Here is a 17842-nt window from a genome sequence, read left to right on the forward strand (position 1 = left end):
GGCCGTGGTCCCGCCCCGCGGGAGGCGGGAGAGGAAGGCGCGGCGGGCGGCGGGCTGGGCCCCGCGGCAGCTCCCGCCGGCTGCGTCCTGCGCTCCGCTCTCCGGCGGGGCCGACCGCGCCCAAGCCCGGCCATGCGGCCCCCGGGGCTCTGCGGGGCGGCTCGGCTCGCGGCGGCCGCGGTCCTGGTGCTGGGGGCGCCGCTGGGTAAGTGGGGGGGCGGGGGGCGGGGGCGAGGGGTGCGCGGGGCCCCGCGGGGGGGCGGGGGGCGGGGGGCGGGAGGCGGGGGGTCCCCGCGGCCCAGCGTCCCCCGCCGTGCCCGCAGCGCTGGCGGCCGAGGACTGCCTGTGGTACCTGGACCGCAACGGCTCGTGGCATCCGGGCTTCAGCTGCGAGTTCTTCACCTTCTGCTGCGGGACCTGCTACCAGCGCTACTGCTGCCGGGACCTGACCTTGCTCATCACCGAGAGGCAGCAGAAGCACTGCCTGGCCTTCAGGTGCGCCCCGCCCCGCCCCGCGCCCCTCCCCCGCGCCCCGCGCCCCTCCCCCGCGCCCCCAGCCCACGCCGGGTGCCCCGCGGCCGCAGCCCCGCCGGAGGCTGGGATCCCGGAGGATGCGGCGGGCTGGGCCTCCCCGTCCCCTCGGCCGCCCTGGGCGCCCCCGCCCGCTGCGCCGCTCGGAGCTCAGGACCCGGAGGCCGCGGCTGCAGGTGCCTCCCGAGGGGCCGCGGTGCTCCGGCTCCGAGGCGACCCCGGGAAGTCGCAGGCCGGGAGCGCGGGAGCGGGGCGCACCCCGAACCGGGTCCCCAGCCGGCCGGGCAGCGCGGGCTTCTGGGAAGTGTCCCCTAAGCCGTCCCCCCTCCCGGGCCTGGGCACGGCCCCGGGGACCCAGACTCAGCCTGCTCGGCCCCCTGCCGGCCGGAGGCGGAGCACAGGTCTGTGGCCGCCGCCGCGGACTCCTTCCTGCGACTGTCACAAGGTGACGGGCCTGTTCTCTGTGTGTGTCAAGTCCCAAGACCATAGCCGGCATCGCCTCCGCGGTGATCCTCTTCGTGGCGGTGGTGGCCACCACCATCTGCTGCTTCCTGTGCTCCTGCTGCTACCTGTACCGCCGGCGCCAGCATCTGCAGAGCCCGTTTGAAGGTGCGCGCGGTGGGCCGGTACGGCTGGGCTGCACCCCGGGGCGGCCGCCGGAGGGCTCAGGGACGTGGGCCCAGTGCAGACACACACCCGCCAGCCTGTGACCCCAGAGATAATGTGCCGGGGCTCTATGTGAACACCCACGGCGTGCGCACACACACGTGCATGTGAATGTTCGGCTGTGCACCGCAGGCCGTCTGTCGACCTGGTATGCATGCAGTGGGTACGTGCACGTGTGTGACTCTTGGCGAGGGCACGAGGCGGCCTGCCGCCAGCATGAACCGCATGTACTGTAGTGCACGATGCAACATACGCCTGCATGGTGGCTGTGACCGCATACGCGCCCACACACGATGGGCGTGGGGACGTGACACTGCCTGGGGATCGGTGTGGGAGGGGCAGGCTGGGTCCCCCCCACCCGGTGGCAGCCAGGCCCCAAGCTGGCCTGTCCTTGCCCAAGTGGGATGTTCCCCGGGCTGTGTTCTCTGGCTCATGCGGCCTCTGAAACCTGCTGAGGGGAGCAAACCTAGACTGCCTGGCCACAGGGCCACGTGCAGGGCTCCCCACCCTGCTGCCAGCAGGCTCTGGGGGCAGAGCAGGGGTGGGGGCGTGGCCAGCCTGGAGCCTGCCCGTGCTGGGCCCCAGGGCCTTACCTTGGTTTCCCACGGAGCTGCAGTTCTGAATGAACACCCTTTCCCCCCCACTAGGCCAGGAGATCCCAATGACAGGCATCCCAGTACAGCCAGTGTACCCATACCCCCAGGACCCCAAAGCTGGCCCCGTGCCCCCGCAGCCTGGCTACGTGTACCCTCCTAGTGGTCCTGCTCCCCAGTATCCACTCTACCCGGCTGGACCTCCTATCTACAACCCTGCAGGTAAATGAGTGATCCGGAGCCTCCTGCCTGCCTGCTCATACCTCTGTGCTGGGACCCCCCTGCCCCTCGCTCACCCAAACCCCCCTCCCAGACATCTGCCTCAGCTGGAATTCTCCAGGCTACTCTTCCCCGTGGATCCTTCAGGCCTCTGGAATTGGGGGTCCCTTCACATCCTCCTGTGCCACCCCCGACCCTCACCCTGTCTCCTTGGCTTTCAGCTCCTCCCCCCTACATGCCACCACAGCCCTCCTACCCGGGAGCCTGAGGAACCAGCTGTCTGCTGCCCCTTCAGCGATGCCCCCTCTCCTGTATCTGCATCTGGCCCTGGGGGGGGGGTGGTGGCAAGGCTCCTCTACTCAGCAGGCCGCAGCCCAAGCCAAGCCCTGGGTCCTCGGGGCGATGGAGCGCCACCCAGGGAAGTAGACCAGGAGCTGAGCTGGACCTTGGCCGCGAAGGAGAGGGGTGGGGAGGGCTTGGGATCCGTGGACTGTTTTTACCTGGGCCTAGAGAAGGACACGAAAGCCTGGGTCAAGGCCCCTGCTGTTTTGGAGTCCCTCTAGGTCCCGGGTCCCAGCCAGGCACTCTGGGCCCGTCCTGCTTGCTCACCGCAGGCTGGAGCGGGCCAGGGAGTGGGCTCCCTCAGCGGTGGGCACAAGCCCTCTCCCGGCTGCCCCTGGCTGGAGCCCCGACCTGCTGGATTAAAGCTGTAAAGCTGTAGTCATGTCATTGCCTCATTGGGCCCGTCCTTGCCTTCCGGGAGCTCTGCCTGCAGCTGGGCCCTGGGTCCTGCCAGGGCCACATCCTGGAGCCCAGCACCGCCCTCGCCCCTTCCGCACCGAGCAGCCCAGGCTCAGGGCTCCCGGAGGGGTTCCCGGAGTCCGCGAGGTGCATTTCGCTGCAGCTGGGAAGAGGGCACCCATCCGCCCTACAGAGACACCCACCCCCCTGCTAGGGGTCTGGCCCGGTGACACAGAAGCCACTGCAAACTGTGCACAGGCACCTTCCCCTCCTCGGGTACGCGTGGCTTCCTATGTGGGTGCCACTGCTGGGTGTGTGACCCTGGGTGTGTCTCCAAACCCGGTTTCCTCAGTATCCCCGGAGACAGTGCCTCAGGGCTGTAATGAGGGTGAACCCTGTACATGGGACTGTGACCCCCTGCCCTCCCTTCCTGATCACAGGGGCTCTAGGAGCCGAGTGGAGACACCGGGCCACTCGAGGCTGATGCAGGGGCTCCCGTCAGTCCCCTTGGGTCACCAGGGGACCCGAAAACACTAGCCGCTGTCGTTGTTGTTGTTGTCGTCGGCGTCGTCGTCGTCCCCCCGCCCCCCCGCCCCCCCAGACACCCATGCATCTCTCTACACTCAGCCCTTGCCTTGTTCCCTGAGGACCTGGGTGCTTGTGCTCTCGGGACTTGTGTGGCGACAGAGCTAGAGAAGGAGGTTTTATAGTTTTTAATTCAAGTGGGAGAAGTGCCAGTGTGGCTTGGCAACAGCAGCACCCACCACCCAGCACCCATATGTTCGCCCCACCCGCCTCCCCCGTGGCCCGCCTCCCCCGTGGCCCTCCACCCGCAGCGTGTGTTCCAGCGGGGTGCTCACTGCGCCCTCCAGCGCCCACCTGGGGTCGGGATGGGGTGGGGGTGGGGTGTCGCTCCGGGCCAGCAGCAGCAACAGCCCAGCTCCCTCCCTTCGCAGTGAAATTTTCGGGGGGGCCCAATGTCCCCGGACCAAGCAGATGAGGAGAAGCTAATGCTGGGGGGGACAAACTGGGGTCACAGCTGCTCATCCACCTTCTCGCTGAGGTGGGGAAACACTTTAGGAGACAGGTCACCAGGTCAACCCCAGGTTGGAAACCCCTGGCTTTCCTCCCTCTCTCCCCTGCGGCGGGGCGGGGGGGTGGGGGGCCAGGAGACTGGGGACAAGGTTCCTGAGTTTTCCTATGAAAAGAGGCATTAAGTGGATGCGCGCAGGTCAGAATTAATTATCCTCAAATCCTCAATCGGGCTGATTAGAAATTGCTCTGTGGCCTGTGGCGGAAGGCGGGCTTATCCCAGTCCTAGCGCCTCCCCTCCCGGTGGGATGGAGTGTCCCCTCCACCGCAGCGCCTGTCACCTAATTCCACAAAGCACCGAGAATCCTAAGGAAGAGGGGGGAGACCATGACAGAGCGTGCTTTGCTCGCCCTGAGAGGCCCGCTCACCTCCCGAGCTCTAAACAGGGCAGTCCCCTCAACCTCTCCCTGAGCTTCTGTCCAGGACACCCCCCGCCCCGCCAGCCCGGGCGCAGCAGGAGCAGAGTGGCAGCTGCCCCCCATCCTCCTGGTCGGCAGCTAGCAGCCCTGAAACCAGGCGGGCGCCCTACAAGGGCTGGGGAGCGCTGACTCAAGGATTGGGGTGTCCAGTGGGGCCCTGCCGGGTGGCCGGGGCGCGCGGAGGACCCTCACGGGAGGTCTGGGAGGCACCGTCGGGGAGCACGCAGCACTCCATACTAGAGCAAATACCTCTTTCTTGGGCTTAGGCACCTGCTCAGGCCGCGAGGGGGAGGCTGAGGTCCGCGGGGACGCCGGGAGGTGCCCGGAGATGCCCGGAGAGCTAGGGCAGGGGTGAGTGAGAACAGAGGGGCCGGGGACGGAGAGGGGAGGAGGAGGAACAGCGGCCCGGAAAGCTGACGCTCCGGGCAAGGGGGAGAGGGAGGGAGAACGGAGGGGGGGTCGGAGCCGGGAGGTGCGCTGGCCTGGCCTGTGCGGGGCAGGGGAGGGGGAGGGGGCCCTGACCCGGCCCTCCCAGGCCCCCAGCCCGCCCTCCGCGGGCCCTAAGCGGCAGCGGGGCTCAGGCTGCAGACCCTGCAGGGTGGGGGAGCGGGGGCTGCGAGCCAGGAGCCTGGGCCCCGGGTCTCACGCGTCCCGGGAGTGACCGTGTTCCCGACTAGACCCAGCCCCTCGCTCACTGGCTTGTTGGGCTGCGGCAGGATGTGGGGGGAGCCCCCAGCAGCCCCGGCGCACCCCGCCCTGGGGTCCCCCCAGGCCGGCGGGGAGGGGGCGGGGGGGGGGGACGGCGCGACGGGGCGTCGGTGCGAAGATGCCCTGCGCTGGGGGGGCGGGAGACCAGGGGGGCGGCGCGGGGGGCGGGGGGGGGCAGGTGTGGAGAGCCCCGCCCAGGTCGCGGGGATGCAGCGGCGGCGAGAGACCTGGTTCCAACACGGAGATGCACCGACTCCTTGAAACCCCCCCCTCCCGGCAGTCCCGCCCGCCCGCCCCCTCCCCGGCAGGGCCCCCCTCCCGCTCCCCCTGCTCCCCCCGCCCTTCCCGGGACTCCCGTCCACCCCCTCCCTGGCCCAGGGACACTCCCGCTCCCTCCGCCCCTCCCGTCTGCCCCCCCCCGCCCCGCAGTCCCGCCCCCCCTCCCCTCCCGGCCGCCCCCTCCCCGGGCGGGCCCCCCCTCGCTCCCCCTGCCCCTTCCGGGACTCCCATCCGCCTCCCTCCCCGGCAGGGCCCCCCCCACTCCCCCCGTCCCCCCACCCCCCGCCTCCTTCACCCTCCTCCCCGCCCCTCCCCCCTCTCCCCCTCCTGCCCCCTCCCCTCCCCGCCCCTCCCCCCCTCCGCCCCGGCCGCGGCCTGCCTGCAGGTGGCGCCGCGCTCCCGCGTCCCGCGTCCCGCCGCCGAGGCAGGAGGAGCTGGGCCGCCCGCCGCGGGGAAGCGGGAAGGATCTGGCCCGACCAGACCTCGCCCGCGGGCTGGGGAAGGACCCCCTACGGGACGGTCTCCGCGGGAAGCCCACGTTTTGCAGCTGGTCGGCTGGGTTTGCTCAGGCCCCGGCTCTCGGCCGCCCGCAGGGTCCGTCCAGGGCGGGAGCAGGAGCAGGGGACCCGCCCCGGAGGTAGCTCGAGGGGCCGCGAGACCCCGCTTAGAGCTGCGGCCCCGCGAGGTCAGGCCCCGGGGCTGGACTTCATCCGCAAGGTGGGGATGACATTGGTGTCCCCGTCCCAGAGCTCAGGAGCACCTGAGGCAACCCCGGCCCCTAAGGCCCAGCCCCTGCAGCAGGCCACACCCCGCTGCACCCCGCTGCACCCCCCTGCACCCCGCTCCAGCCAGCACCCCGGGGGCCTGCCGCCCCATCCCTGGCCCAGCCCAGTGCCCGATGTGGGGCAGGGGGCAGGTGGGAAGGGTGAGGGACCGGGGTGGACCCTGGGGTCGGAGCTGTTTGCTCCCATGACTAGCCTGCCTCTGTGTGCTCAGACCTGGCACAGCACCTCCTTCATAGTAGGGGCTCCCCCTCCGCCACCCCGAAGATGGAGACTGCTGTGCTCCCTGCCGTCCAGACATAACCCAGAGACAGAGAAAACTGCCAGGGACCCAGGCCCAGGGGGGCAGTTCTGCGGTGCCACAGGGTGCCAGCGCCTTGAAGCCGGTCAAACCAGCACGGTGCTTTTGATGTGTGCCTTAGGGAGGGCGTGGGGGGCACAGCAGGTCAGGAGAGCAGCCTGCAGCCAGCGCAGGGGCGAGACAGGTGGCGGGTGCACCAGCTGCTCCCCAAATGGTCATTTGCTTCCCTGCCTGCTCACAGACGGCTGCCTTCCTGGGCTTGTGACCGCTGTGGGGAGCTGGCCCCAAGCCCACAGTTAGGAAGACTCGTGGAATGAGCATCCCCTGAACATGCCTAATATAGGCATCCCAGGGCCCCGTGCTCCACTCTGCCCGTCACCCCGGAAAGCAGCTCTGGCTCATGGCTCCAGGCAGCAGGGATGGTCAGGAGTGGACCCTGGCCGAGGCCCGGCTTCCTTGGCCTGGCCAGCCGGGTCGGTGAGGAGCCCTCTCCCCAGGCTTGAGGCTTTCCCGCTCCCAGGACTTTCCACAGGTGTGAACCCGTCCTGGGGCCAACTCGGGACGGCATGTCCGGGGGCTCCTGGAGTCCTGCACTGGGCCCGGGGCGAGCATCAGGAGCAGAGCACCGTACAGAGATGGGGCACAACCGTTCACGACTAAAGGCTTGTATATATTATCAAAATCTTATGGAAAAACAGATACACGGCTATTTATACAACAGCAGGTGGGTGTGAGGGAAATGTCTGCTTTGGCATCAAACCTTCAGGACCAGCTGCTGTCTCTCCCCCTCCTCGGGCCGGGGCCCAGTCCCCCCAGGCCAGCTGCCCCGCGTGGCATCTGCTGAGCCCAGGGGGTGGGAGGGTATCCTCAGCCCCTCTTCCTTCTGCCCGTGGGCCCTCGTGCGCTCTCATCCTCCCCGTGGCGTCGCACACAGAGGGCCACGGGGCCCAGCAGCTTTGCCCCAAGGGCTCCTCAGAGGCCTGGATCCCGGCCCTGGAGGGCAGCGGGGCTGGGCTGGTTACGCGGTCCTGGAGGGACATCTTCCTGGGCCGCGGGCCGCGGGCCTTTTGCAACTTGCCGGCTGCTCGGGCCCCAGGCACGCCATCTTCTCAGTGACACACTAAAAGGACTCTTCTTGTCCAGAAAGCTCAGCTCCGGGTAAAAAAGACATTTTTGGAGAGCCTCAGAGACAAGAAAAGGAAAGTGAGAAGAGAGAAGGCATCCTTCCTTGAGCGTGGCCAGGCCTCGTGCTCTCCCATGGCAGAGTAGGGGCATCCACAGCAGGTCAGCCAGGGGTGGGGCGGGTGGGGTCTGTGCGGCCCTGGGAGGCGAGGCCGGGCAGCCTTGGCATTGGCAGACGGTGCCCCCTGGCAGTCTGGTCCTACTGAAGCAGTTTGGGCACCTCCACCTGTAAGGGCAGGACAGAGGCGGTTCAGAAAGGAGCTCAGCGGGGGAGCCTCTGGGCTTCACTGCCCCCCGCCCCCGCCCCGGGCCTTCTGGAAACCAGACGTGGAATGAATAAAGGAGGCGCAGGCTGGACCAGGCCCCTCGCTCGGCTGGAGAACTGGAGGCCTCAGGTGACCGCTGCAGTTCTACTAGAGGTGTCCTCCATCCCGTGGTGTCTGGCCCCCGGCGGTGCCGCCCTGGCCGCTCCAGGGGCAGGTGACAGCCTCTGCCGCCCGAGGTGGGGGAGCAAGGTGTCTAGGGGTGGCTCGTGGGGCCCCAGCGCTGAGCCGTCCCAGGGGAGGCCGTCCTGCGGAGGGAACCTCCCGGAGACCTTGGGATACACGGGTCTGCGGGGCATGCCGGTCCTGAGAGGGAGCTGGTCAAAGGGAGGTCGTTTTTGCTTTTGCGACAGGGGGTGGGGGTGGTGGTGGGGGGTGGCAGGGCCAGACACAGTGGGGGGTGCACAGGGCCCGGGCGCACCCCCAATGTGCAGGCTATTTCTCCGTGTCTGGGAGAAACTGGCTCAGCAGCAGGTGGAGAAGAGGGAGGCTGCGGGGGCGGGGGGGCTACAGGGAGCCCTTCCAGGGAGCTGACGGGGCTGGGGGGGTGACCCGGCCCACCCCCCGCCCGCGACTACTTAACTTCTTGAGCTGCTTCAGGTTGCTGGAGCGGATAGCAGCCAGGAGCTGGTCGCGGGAGTTCTTCTCCTGACCGGGCAGGGCCCTGTCGCCCATCTTCCTCTGGGTGGCCGGTGACAGCGAGTTCCTCAGGGTGTCGGGGAGGAGGGGCGGGGCCAGGGGCGGCGGGGGTGGAGGCGGGGCGGCGGGGGCGCCCCCGGTCTGGGGCGAGTTCTTGGGCGAGGCCTTGGGGGACGGCTGCGGGGAGGGTTTGGGGGAGCCCTTGGCCGGGCCAGCGCGCGGGGGCACCCCCAGCAGATCCTTCTTGCCGCCGCCGCCGGCCTCCTGCGCCTGCCGCTGCTCCTGGAGCCGCCGCTGCCGCTGCCTGTCCATGTTGCGGCTGAGCAGGTTGGTGACCGTCATCCGGGGCCCGGCCAGCTCGAAGTGGTAGCCCAGCTTGAGCAGCGTGGTGTTCTCCTTGAGCAGCTTGGCGATCTCCATCTCCGTCTTGCCGCCGCAGATGTGCCGCTGGTTGTGGAAGCGCAGCTCGGTGAGCGTGTCGTTCTGCAGGAGGGCCCGGAAGATGGCCAGGATGCCCTTGCCCGTGATGTGGTTCGAGTCCAGGTTCAGGCTGGTGATGGTCTTGTTGGACTTGAGCATGATGGCGATGGCGAAGGCCACGTGGTCGTCGGCGCGCGTGTTGGCCAGGGCGAACACCTTGACCGCCGTGTTGAACTCCAGCGCCTCGGCGAACCGGACCAGGATCTCGTTAGTGATGCAGTCCGAGTTGTTGACGTTCACCTCGGTCATCTCGGGGTCGTTGTTCTTCACTCTCTCCAGGGGCTCGTCAAATATGCTGGGAGCCGCGTCCTCCTCCTTGGCGGGCCCTTCCGAGGCCGTCGGGGGGACCGCCGGGCCCGGTTTCTCCGCAGCGGCGGGGCTCAGGCTCTGCTCCCCGGGCCCCTCGGCCCGGACGGGCTCCTTCTTCGCCTTCTCGTCCTGCCTCTTGGCGTCTCCTCTTCTCATCCCCTCGTCCTCCGTCCTGGGGTCTGCGCGCCGCCTCTCCCCCTCTCCCTTCCCGTTGCCCTCGCCTGGGCCCGGCTCCTTGTCCTCTCCCTTCCTGGCCCTGGCTCTGGCCGGCCCTGCGCTGCGGTCACTGACCCTCTTCTCGTCCTCCCTCCTGGGGGCTGCTGCCCTGTCTTCCGCCTGCCCGTCCTTCGCGGCCTCCTTCCTGTCCACGGCGGCCCGGACCCGGCCCCGGTCGATCCCCCGGATGAGCTTCTCCTCCTTGGGCTTGTCTCCACCTTTGCCATCGGCTTCGTCCTTGTCTCTCGAGAAGCTCTTCTTTAAACCACCCCTCTTTGGCTCCTTCCCCAGGTCCGCGTCCCGTCTGGAGCCCAGGGGTTTTTTGCTGGCATCTCTGCCCCTTTCCTCTCCGTTCTTGGCATCTGCCTTTGTCTCCACTTGCTTGCTTTCCTAAGAATTCAGAAAAGAAAAATAAACATGAAGAGCTGGCTATGGGAGGAGTGAGAGGAGTGAGCATGGGGACAAGTGCGGGGAGCATTTGCACCGCTGCCCCGGAGCCTCCAAAGGGCGACGTCCACTGCAAATACCTAGGAGGCCCGGGCTTGGAGCGGCGGGGGGCAGGCTGACCTCAGGGTCGCGGGGGGCAAAGGACCCCTGAGGAGGTGGTGATGGTTCCTTCCCCGGGGGGCCCTGCGACCCAGAGCTGCCCTTTTCTGTCGGGGAAAGCTTCCAAGGGGCACCTTGCTGAGCCACGGTAGAACCCGAGGCAAAAGGAGAAATCACTAATACTGCCCCTGTCTTTATTTGAAATTTTGAATCTTGGGTTGTCATGGATTTCTTCTTCTTCTTTTTTTTTTTTTTTGGCATTAAATTCCATTTTTAAAAATATCAGTCATCTTGATCACCAAGCTTTTCGGTGGCGCCGCACATTCTATGCACTAGGCCAGTGCCTCACATGCCTCCCCTCGTGCTGGCCCCGCTTCCAAAGAGGAGGTGGGTCAGTGGTCCTCAGATGCTGGAATTTTACAGCGGACACCTTTTCAAAGGAATTAAAAAAAAAAAGTTGGCAGGGCCAACATAGGGCTGCCCACGTTTTATCTTACCAGTTGAAGATACTTCTACGTAAGGTCAACATAGCAGGATAAAGGATGTACCTTGACATCAAAACATCAAATAGGTGTAGCTTTTTTAAAAAGCCCACAATATCATCCTTTTTCTTTCCTTTTTTTTTTTTTTTTTTTTTTTAGTAAAGACTTTGGTAAAGACCAATGCGTCTCCGGGAGGAGCCCCGGAGTCCACTGAGTGAGCCGACCTCAGGAGGGAGGACTAGGATTCTGTGACCCCACACTGAGTGACACTCCGAGGCCTGGAAGGCAGTCGCCAACACAGGAGACAGGCTTGACTTTCACATGCGACGCGGGCCACCCGCCACTTCCATGGGGCCCTGTTCCTTCCTCCACGACGTTGCAGAAAGTCTGAGCCTTGTTTTCCTGCTCCCATCGGAGGAGCCGAAGAAGCATCAGGATCGCCTAAGATCCCACATGGAACTGTCCAACTATGATAGACACCCCTGAGCCCCTGGGACCCCAAGCAGGGTCCATCCCTAAAGGTTTTTGTGTTTGGTTTTTAAGAGGAAGAGACAAGGGCCTGATTATTAGGTTTTCTCTCTTTCAGGAGTGCTTGGCTGGGGTGTGGGAGGAGGAGGAGGAGGAGGAGGAAGGAAAAGGAGAGACAGGATGGAGAGCTGGTTGGTTCTATGGAAACAGTTTGTACCTGTACTACAAACACATGCCATTGGGGACCAGCCCCGGGGTTTATTTAGCAGCAAAAGTCCTTGGCTTCTCTGCTAGAATCACAACAGGCAGCCAAGGGGCACAGGGCCTGGTGAGGCAGGGCCGAGGAATGTGCCCCTTCCCTCCTCCTGCCCCACGGGGGCAGTTTGCACCGGGGCCTCTCTGGGGTTTTCTGTGCAAAAGGGCGGAGGACGCCCTCTCGTGCTTTCTCTGCCCCCCAGAGGCCTGGGTGGACTCTTCAGACCATCCTTGCAGTGACGGTGACCTTACTGCCAGTGGTTGGAAAGGAAGCAGATGCTTGCAGTGTGCAAATGAATGAAGGAACGTGAGTGAGGAAATGCGAGGGTCGCCCCTTTAGGACGCTCCTGATGATGTCTGCCCACTGCTCAGCCGGGAAATTCCGGCCCACCCCCACCCCGGCTCACAGTGGGTTCATCTCCCATTCCATCCACTTGGGGAGCGTGGAGGTGAAAGGTGCGTGCCACCACCCTCGGCCAGGTCAGCTCAAGCTCCAGCGGGCAGGCCCCCCAGGCAGGGGCTGCTGCCTCCCCTCCCCAGTGAGCGCCCCTTTGCATCTCTCAGCCCAGCTGCCCTTCGCACAGCTCCCACGCCCGCCCACCAGCCGCGCCCACAGGGAGCCTGGGAAGCCCGACGGATGCTAACCTAACCAGCCGGTTCAGGAAAGCCTGGGTTTGGGGTCTGACCTCCTCGCCCGTAGGGGCGGAGGCGCTCCTCTCCACCTGCCCAGGCACCTCCAGGTGCCTGGCCCCCCTGCTGCCCCCAGGACCTTGCTCCGCAGCTGCCTCCTCTCCCAGCAAACTCATCCCAGTCCAGACCAGGGCTCCCATTCAGAACTGTCCCCTGTTCTCCCATCGCGACTCCTTTTCCAACATTTTAACCCTCGCTCTGCCCTGACACCCTAGATTCAGGCCTACCCCCTGGTCGTCCTCCAGGACGGGTCCCTACTCCCCCTAGGGCACTCCCCCTACACTGGGGTCCTAGCTGGCTGGCATCTGTCATGTGTCCATTCTCGAGGAGGTGTTGCAGCCCTTAGAAAAGAACCTAATGAAAAACAGGCGGGGCGGGGGCGGGGGAGCTGATTAATCATGGGTTTCCTCCAAATAGCCAGGAATGAGTGGGGCTGGGGCTTGTTGCAGCTCGTGCAGCCCCGAGAGCTCAGATGTTGCCTTAAAAGGAGAAGGAGCCCAGCGTCCTCCCAGGGCTGGGATTTCTGGTGAGCGAGCTCCTCAGCACATAGCAGAGCTGCCTCCTTCTTGCTTATCTGAAAGGGAGTCCAAGCCAACTTCTTTTGCTTCTAGAACTGGGGGTGCCTCCTGGCGACCTCCGGAGGTTATTTTTGCTTGTCTTCCTGTCTCTAGGCCTTGCTCCGCTGTTCCTTATAGCAAGAGGGGTTTAGGTCAGATAGAAGGAAGAACTTCCATAGAGCAAAGGTCCACAGGCCTCTAGGTGAGAGATCTGAGCAGCAATCATGGTTTTGCCCTCTGGGAAAAGCTTTAGGGTTAGGGGAAGGCCACGGGGGTGCTTTGGCAAGCCTCGGTGAAGGCAGGGGAACGGAGGGCATGAGCTCTGCCAGCCTCTGCCAGCCTGTGAGGTCGCAGGGACCTAGCCATCAGACAGGGGAGAGGCAGCTCCTTTCCCCCACCTGCTCCAGGCCTGTGGCCTCATGGGGCTGCTCTGTCTGCCACTGGTTAGGATCCCACCTAAGTACCTTTGATAGTCACCCTGGGCCTCAGATACGACTTCCTCTCGAAGTCCCTAGAAAAGGAGAATGTGGGGCGCCCGGGTGACCCAGTGGTTGAGCGTCTACCTTCGGCCCAGGGCGTGACCCCAGAGTCCCGGGATCGAGTCCCACATCGGGCTCCCCGCAGGGAGCCTGCTTCTCCCTCTGCCTGGGTCTCTGTCTCTCTCTCTCTGGGTCTCTCATGAATAAGTAAATAGAATCTTTAAAAAAAGAATAAAGAAAATGAGAACTCATGGAGGGAAGGCCAATCACCCCGTGTGTGGCCTCAGCCCTCAGCCCCCCGCGGCCTGTTGGCTCCGGCACCACCAAGGCCCTGTCTCCCCTTCCTCGGAGCCATTGCCTGCCGAGGAATCCCACCTGAGGCCTGTGCGAGGGGGAGAGTCCACGGATCCCCCCAGGGGACGGCGCCCACACAAGATGCGCCCGGGGATCCCTCCCCACAGGACGCGGAAGGTGTGGGTCCGCTGGGCTCGCTCCAGCCTCCTGCCCAGACGCCAGGGTGACCGGCAACAGCCGCACCCGTCGCGGGGACCCCGCTGCCCTGAATCCAGGGGCGGGTGCTCCATCCCCGAGGCAAGTCCTGGCTTCTGCTGGGTTCCCGCGGGGCCTGGTGAGGCGGCCAGCCCGGACCCTGGAGGCACAGGGCGTGAGCTCGAGCTCCTGGGACGCGCAGAGACTCGGCGCAGAGACTCGGCCCAAGTCCCGAGGGCCCCGAGCGAGGCCGCGGGACCCGAGCTTGTTGGGAGCCGGCATTTTCCACGTGGCTCTGCGCCGCGGCCCGCGGTCCGTCTCTCGTGGGCCAGGCTCTACTTGGGAGGCGAGCGTCGGGGAGGCGGGCGGCACCTCGGGCTCCCCAGCGCCTGCGCCAGCCCCTCAGCGGCTCCTTCCTGGCCCTGCCCGGGGCTCCCCTGCTGCCCCGCGGCCCCGGGGCCCTGGCCCCACTCCCCCCACCGCCCGAGAGCTGACTCAGGCGTCTGTCTGCAGGGGGGCCGGGGTCCCCGGGAGAGCAGCCCCCTCACGCGGCGTGGGGGCCAGGCAGGTGCACCCGGGTGGCCTCCTGCCTCACCCGCCCCGAACGCCGCCTCTCTTCCCGCTTCCCACCGGGAAGGCCGAGGGGGCAGGAGCCGCAGGCCCGGCAAGAGCGCAGGGCCCGCTCCCCTTGGGGCTCGGCGGGCAGGACCCCTCCCCGGAGCCCCCGCCGCCGCCGCTCTGGTGACAGCTGGCTCTGTGCCCAGCGCGGGGCTTGAGCTCGTGCGGCCGAGGTCGCGCCACATGCTCCAACCTGAGCCGGCCCGGCCTCCTCAGCCCCCTTCGCTGTCTACTGAAGCAGAGTCGACACACGATGTCGCATTACTTGCGCATGTGCACCCGGTGGCCTGACAATTGTGCGCGTCCCCCAGCGGAGCCGCAGGTCCCTCCGGAGCTGCCGGGAGGACAGGATGGTCGGGATGGTCGGGAGGGCGTCCCCCCGGGGGCGAGGGAGTCATGGCGAACCCCAACTGGGCCTCGATGGGCTGCGTGAGGCTAGCTGGCAGGGTCACGTGCCGGCCGTGAAGCCGTTGTCTGGGATGCGAGGTGGGACGGACCACCCCGGGGCCCCAGGGTCCGGACCGAGAAGGCTTCCGGGGAGGCAGGTGGCCGGGGCCGCAGAGGCCTCCTCGCTCCTGCCCGAGGCCAGCTCAGCACTGACTTAGGAGAGTGAAAGTCAGCACGTGCCACAGCCCACGGGCCTGCCTTCCCCCCAGAAAGCCGCCCCAACCCCAGCTGGGTCCCTGGAAAGCCTCCCCAACCCCGCTGGGCCCCCGAAAGCCACCCCGACCCTAGCTGGGCCCCTGGAAAGCTGCCCAGAGGGCCGAGGGCCGGAAGTGGGAAGCGCCGGGTGGTTTGGGAAATCTCTCCCACCCCTCCCCATCCCATGGTGACAGAGGCAGGGGTGCTGGGGGATGGGGACAGGGGCCGCGCCCCGGCGAGGACACGCAGCCCTAGGGCCCTGCACGAGCAGGGACCACGAAGGGCTGTCCATTCTCCAGAGCCCCCCGCTCCTCCTGCGACCTGCCGGGCCCCCCGGGCTGGCTTCATTGGCCGGGAGGCATGTAGGGCACCCCCGGCGCAGCACACCCACGGTGAGAGGCAGGGCGGCAGGGGGACCCGCGGTGCATGCTGGGCCGTGGGGCCACTCGCGGCGGCGTCCCTTCAGGTGCCCTGTTCCCCACTGTCCCGCGTGGCGCGCCGGGGCTCTCATTCTAGCAGCGGCTCAGGGACAAGGCCCGGCACCCCCCAGAAACCCCCTTCCTGGGGTTATCCCGGTTCTGGCCCCTTCCCGATCATCCGGGCCGGCTCCCCTCCTGCAAAGCCCCCAGGGCAGGGAACACCATCTCCACGGGCCCTGGCGGGATGGGTGCTGAGGCGTCCCCTCCCGCTTGTTCCCGTGGCTCTTCAGGGGCCTGTGGGGAAACTGGGCCCCCGGCTCAGGAGGGAGGAAGGCAATGGGGAATGGGGGCAGCCTAGGGCTTTCACCCCCCTCCTTGGGTTTGCGTCGCTGGAGACATAATGTTGGGGGCGTTCAGGGGCTTAGACACGAAGACGCCCGTGCACGCTCGCTGCTGCCCAAAGCTAGTGTGTGGCGGATCCCCTGGGAGACGGGCTTGAGGTGACATTGCTAATTTGGGGCAGGGGTGGTATCATCTGCTGCAGGGGCTGCCGAGGAGGCCAGCGCCCAGCACGGCGCCCGCGCATCACAGGGGCCCCGTCAATGCTTGTTGGGACCATGATGAGGTCCCCCAGCCCCAGATAACCTGTTCGGAGAATGTCAGGGTGGGCAGGTGTCAGGCTTGAAGGGAGCCGCTCCCCCAGGTGACCCCGGCAGGGCCCGTCAGCCCCGGGGGCCAGCGGAGGCCTCCACCCCCTTCCCCTCCCAGCTTCAAATCCTGTGGGTTGACAGGGAGCTAATCCGCCCCCAGTAAACACAGCCGGGGACGCTGGAGGCCCGTGCCCCCGTGTCCCCCAATAGAATGTGGGCCAGAAAGGGCCTCCAGCCTGACCAGGGCTCCGAGGGCTCATGAGGGCCCCGGGGACGTGCGCACCTGGCAGGCTCTGGGCCCGGACGCCTCGGCTCAGGCAGTCACAGAGCTAAGGAAAGCTGCTCCCGGCGGGCATCCCGGGCGCCCGTCGCTGCCCCGGGCCCACCCTGCCCAGGCTCTCCGGGACCAGCCCGCCGCACGTCAATCGACTCTTGGGGTGGCGGGCCCCCCAGACCCCCGGCGGGGTGTTCAGCAAGCGGGCCGGGGAAGGCGACCCCGACTCGGGCATCCTTCTGCCCAGGGAAGAGACGGCACCCCGACCCCGACGGAGCTCGTGTCACGGCTTGGAACCCCATACTTCTCCAGGCTGCATCCCCCATCCCTGGCGGCCGATCCCCTGGATGAGTCCGGTTTAATCCTGTGCCCGAGTCCTTAGTCCTCAGCAGCTCTCGACACCTGCGGCTTCCAGCAAAGCCACCCACGGCTTTGTTAGCGAGGGCTGCTGGACGTGCCCTGGGCGGCCTTCGTGTGCGGGCGGACACTCCTGCGGCCCCGGGCTAGCCGTCGGCCTCGGGGCCCTCGGGCAGGGCGGGGGAAGCAGGGGAGGCCGGAGGGGGGCCCTCGGCTGGCAGGAGCCAGGGCCTCCACCTGCGGCTCACGGTCTTCCTTTCCCTCTGCGCCCGACAAGTTCTTACCATGGTCGTGGGGACCATCACCTCACGATAGCATCTTAGGAATCAACCATGGAAAGTTTACTCTGGGACGGTGTCCACGGGGGCGGCGACGGCTTCTGGGGTGAATGGTAACATTTTCTCCAGTATGCAGATGTGTCATTCTTTTTTCTTTTTTTTTTTTTTAATTTAATTTTTCATGAGAGACCCAGAGAGAGAGGCAGAGACACAGGCAGAGGGAGAAGCAGGCTCCATGCAGGGAGCTCGAGGTGGGACTCGATTCTGGGACCCCGGGGTCATGCCCTGAGCTGAGGGCAGGTGCTCAACTGCTGAGCCACCCAGGCGTCCCTTTTTTTTTTTTTTTTAGCATTTTATTTATTTATTCGACAGAGAGAGCGAGCAAGCGCACAGGCAGGGCAGCAGGAGAGGGAGAAGCAGGCTCCCTGCTGAGTGGGGAGCCCCACGCGGGCTCGACTCCAGGGCCCTGGGATGTTGACCTGAGCAGAAGGCAGACGCGTAACCCACTGAGGCCCCGGGGCCGCCCGTGGCGTCGTTCATAAACAAGCTCATGGAGTCAAGCTTAGATCTCGTGGGCTCTAACAGGTCACACGCTCAAGCGCCGTGTTCCGCTCCCCGCTGTCGGGCCCTGCGGGATGGACCCCGGGCTCCTACCTGGCACTCCTGGCAAAGCACACGACACAGACCTGACGTTTGCCACCGTCGCTTATACGTGCCGAGGGGTGACTAGCGTGCGGGGTGCTGGGCTCAGCTCCGGGGATGCAGAGACGGCGAGGGTGGATCTCCGGAGAGCAGCGACAGGCCGCCTGCGTCCCCTCGGCTGGCAGGAGCAGGCCATGGGAGGGGCCCTGGCAGGGAGCACCACGGCTCCCGCTGGAGTGGGGCTGAGGGGAAGACAGCCTCGGGGGAGCTACGGTCAAGGTGCCGGACACAGGGAGCCCCGAAGGGGCGTGGGGGGCCGTGACTGCTGAAGCCTGCGGTGGGAGCTGGGCCTGCACACGGCGGCTGGGGGCTCAGGTCCCCACGGGGCTGGGGCAGTGCTCAGGGCGTGCACTGCGTGTGCAGCTCAGAGCCCGGCGCCCACTGACGAAGGTTCCTTGGGGGGCACCCGAGCTCACCCCGGAGGAGGGGGAGTGTGGGAAGCCAGGAAGAGGCTTC

The 17842-nt window shown here is 66.5% G+C and overlaps 2 protein-coding genes across 5 annotated transcripts in view; one reads left to right on the top strand and one right to left on the bottom strand.

The window, feature by feature from the left end:
- The first annotated feature begins 46 nt into the window (after positions 1 to 46).
- SHISA4 (shisa family member 4) lies at positions 47 to 10737 on the top strand. Of its 3 annotated transcripts, XM_077902462.1 has the most exons (6): positions 47 to 205; positions 324 to 495; positions 1007 to 1140; positions 1845 to 2012; positions 4528 to 4612; positions 10668 to 10737. In XM_077902462.1, exons 1-6 carry the CDS (start codon positions 133 to 135, stop codon positions 10720 to 10722), a joined length of 687 nt encoding a protein of 228 aa, XP_077758588.1. In that variant the 5' UTR covers positions 47 to 132; the 3' UTR covers positions 10723 to 10737. The 3 variants fall into 3 exon arrangements, with proteins under 3 accessions (XP_077758588.1, XP_077758589.1, XP_077758590.1); XM_077902463.1 differs by lacking the exon at positions 10668 to 10737 and having other exon boundaries at positions 48 to 205; positions 4528 to 4631; XM_077902464.1 differs by lacking the exons at positions 4528 to 4612; positions 10668 to 10737 and adding an exon at positions 2231 to 2729 and having other exon boundaries at positions 49 to 205.
- Positions 6981 to 17842, bottom strand: part of LMOD1 (leiomodin 1) — a 35137-nt gene continuing 24275 nt past the window's right edge. For both annotated transcript variants that reach the window (XM_077902461.1, XM_077902460.1), the window contains exon 2: positions 6981 to 9870. In XM_077902461.1, the coding sequence (XP_077758587.1) occupies positions 8344 to 9870 (1527 nt within the window). In that variant the 3' untranslated portion in view covers positions 6981 to 8343. The remainder of the gene's footprint in view (positions 9871 to 17842) is intronic.

The sequence above is a fragment of the Canis aureus genome, chromosome 6 (genome assembly GCF_053574225.1).
Source record: "Canis aureus isolate CA01 chromosome 6, VMU_Caureus_v.1.0, whole genome shotgun sequence".
Lineage (NCBI taxonomy): Eukaryota > Metazoa > Chordata > Mammalia > Carnivora > Canidae > Canis > Canis aureus.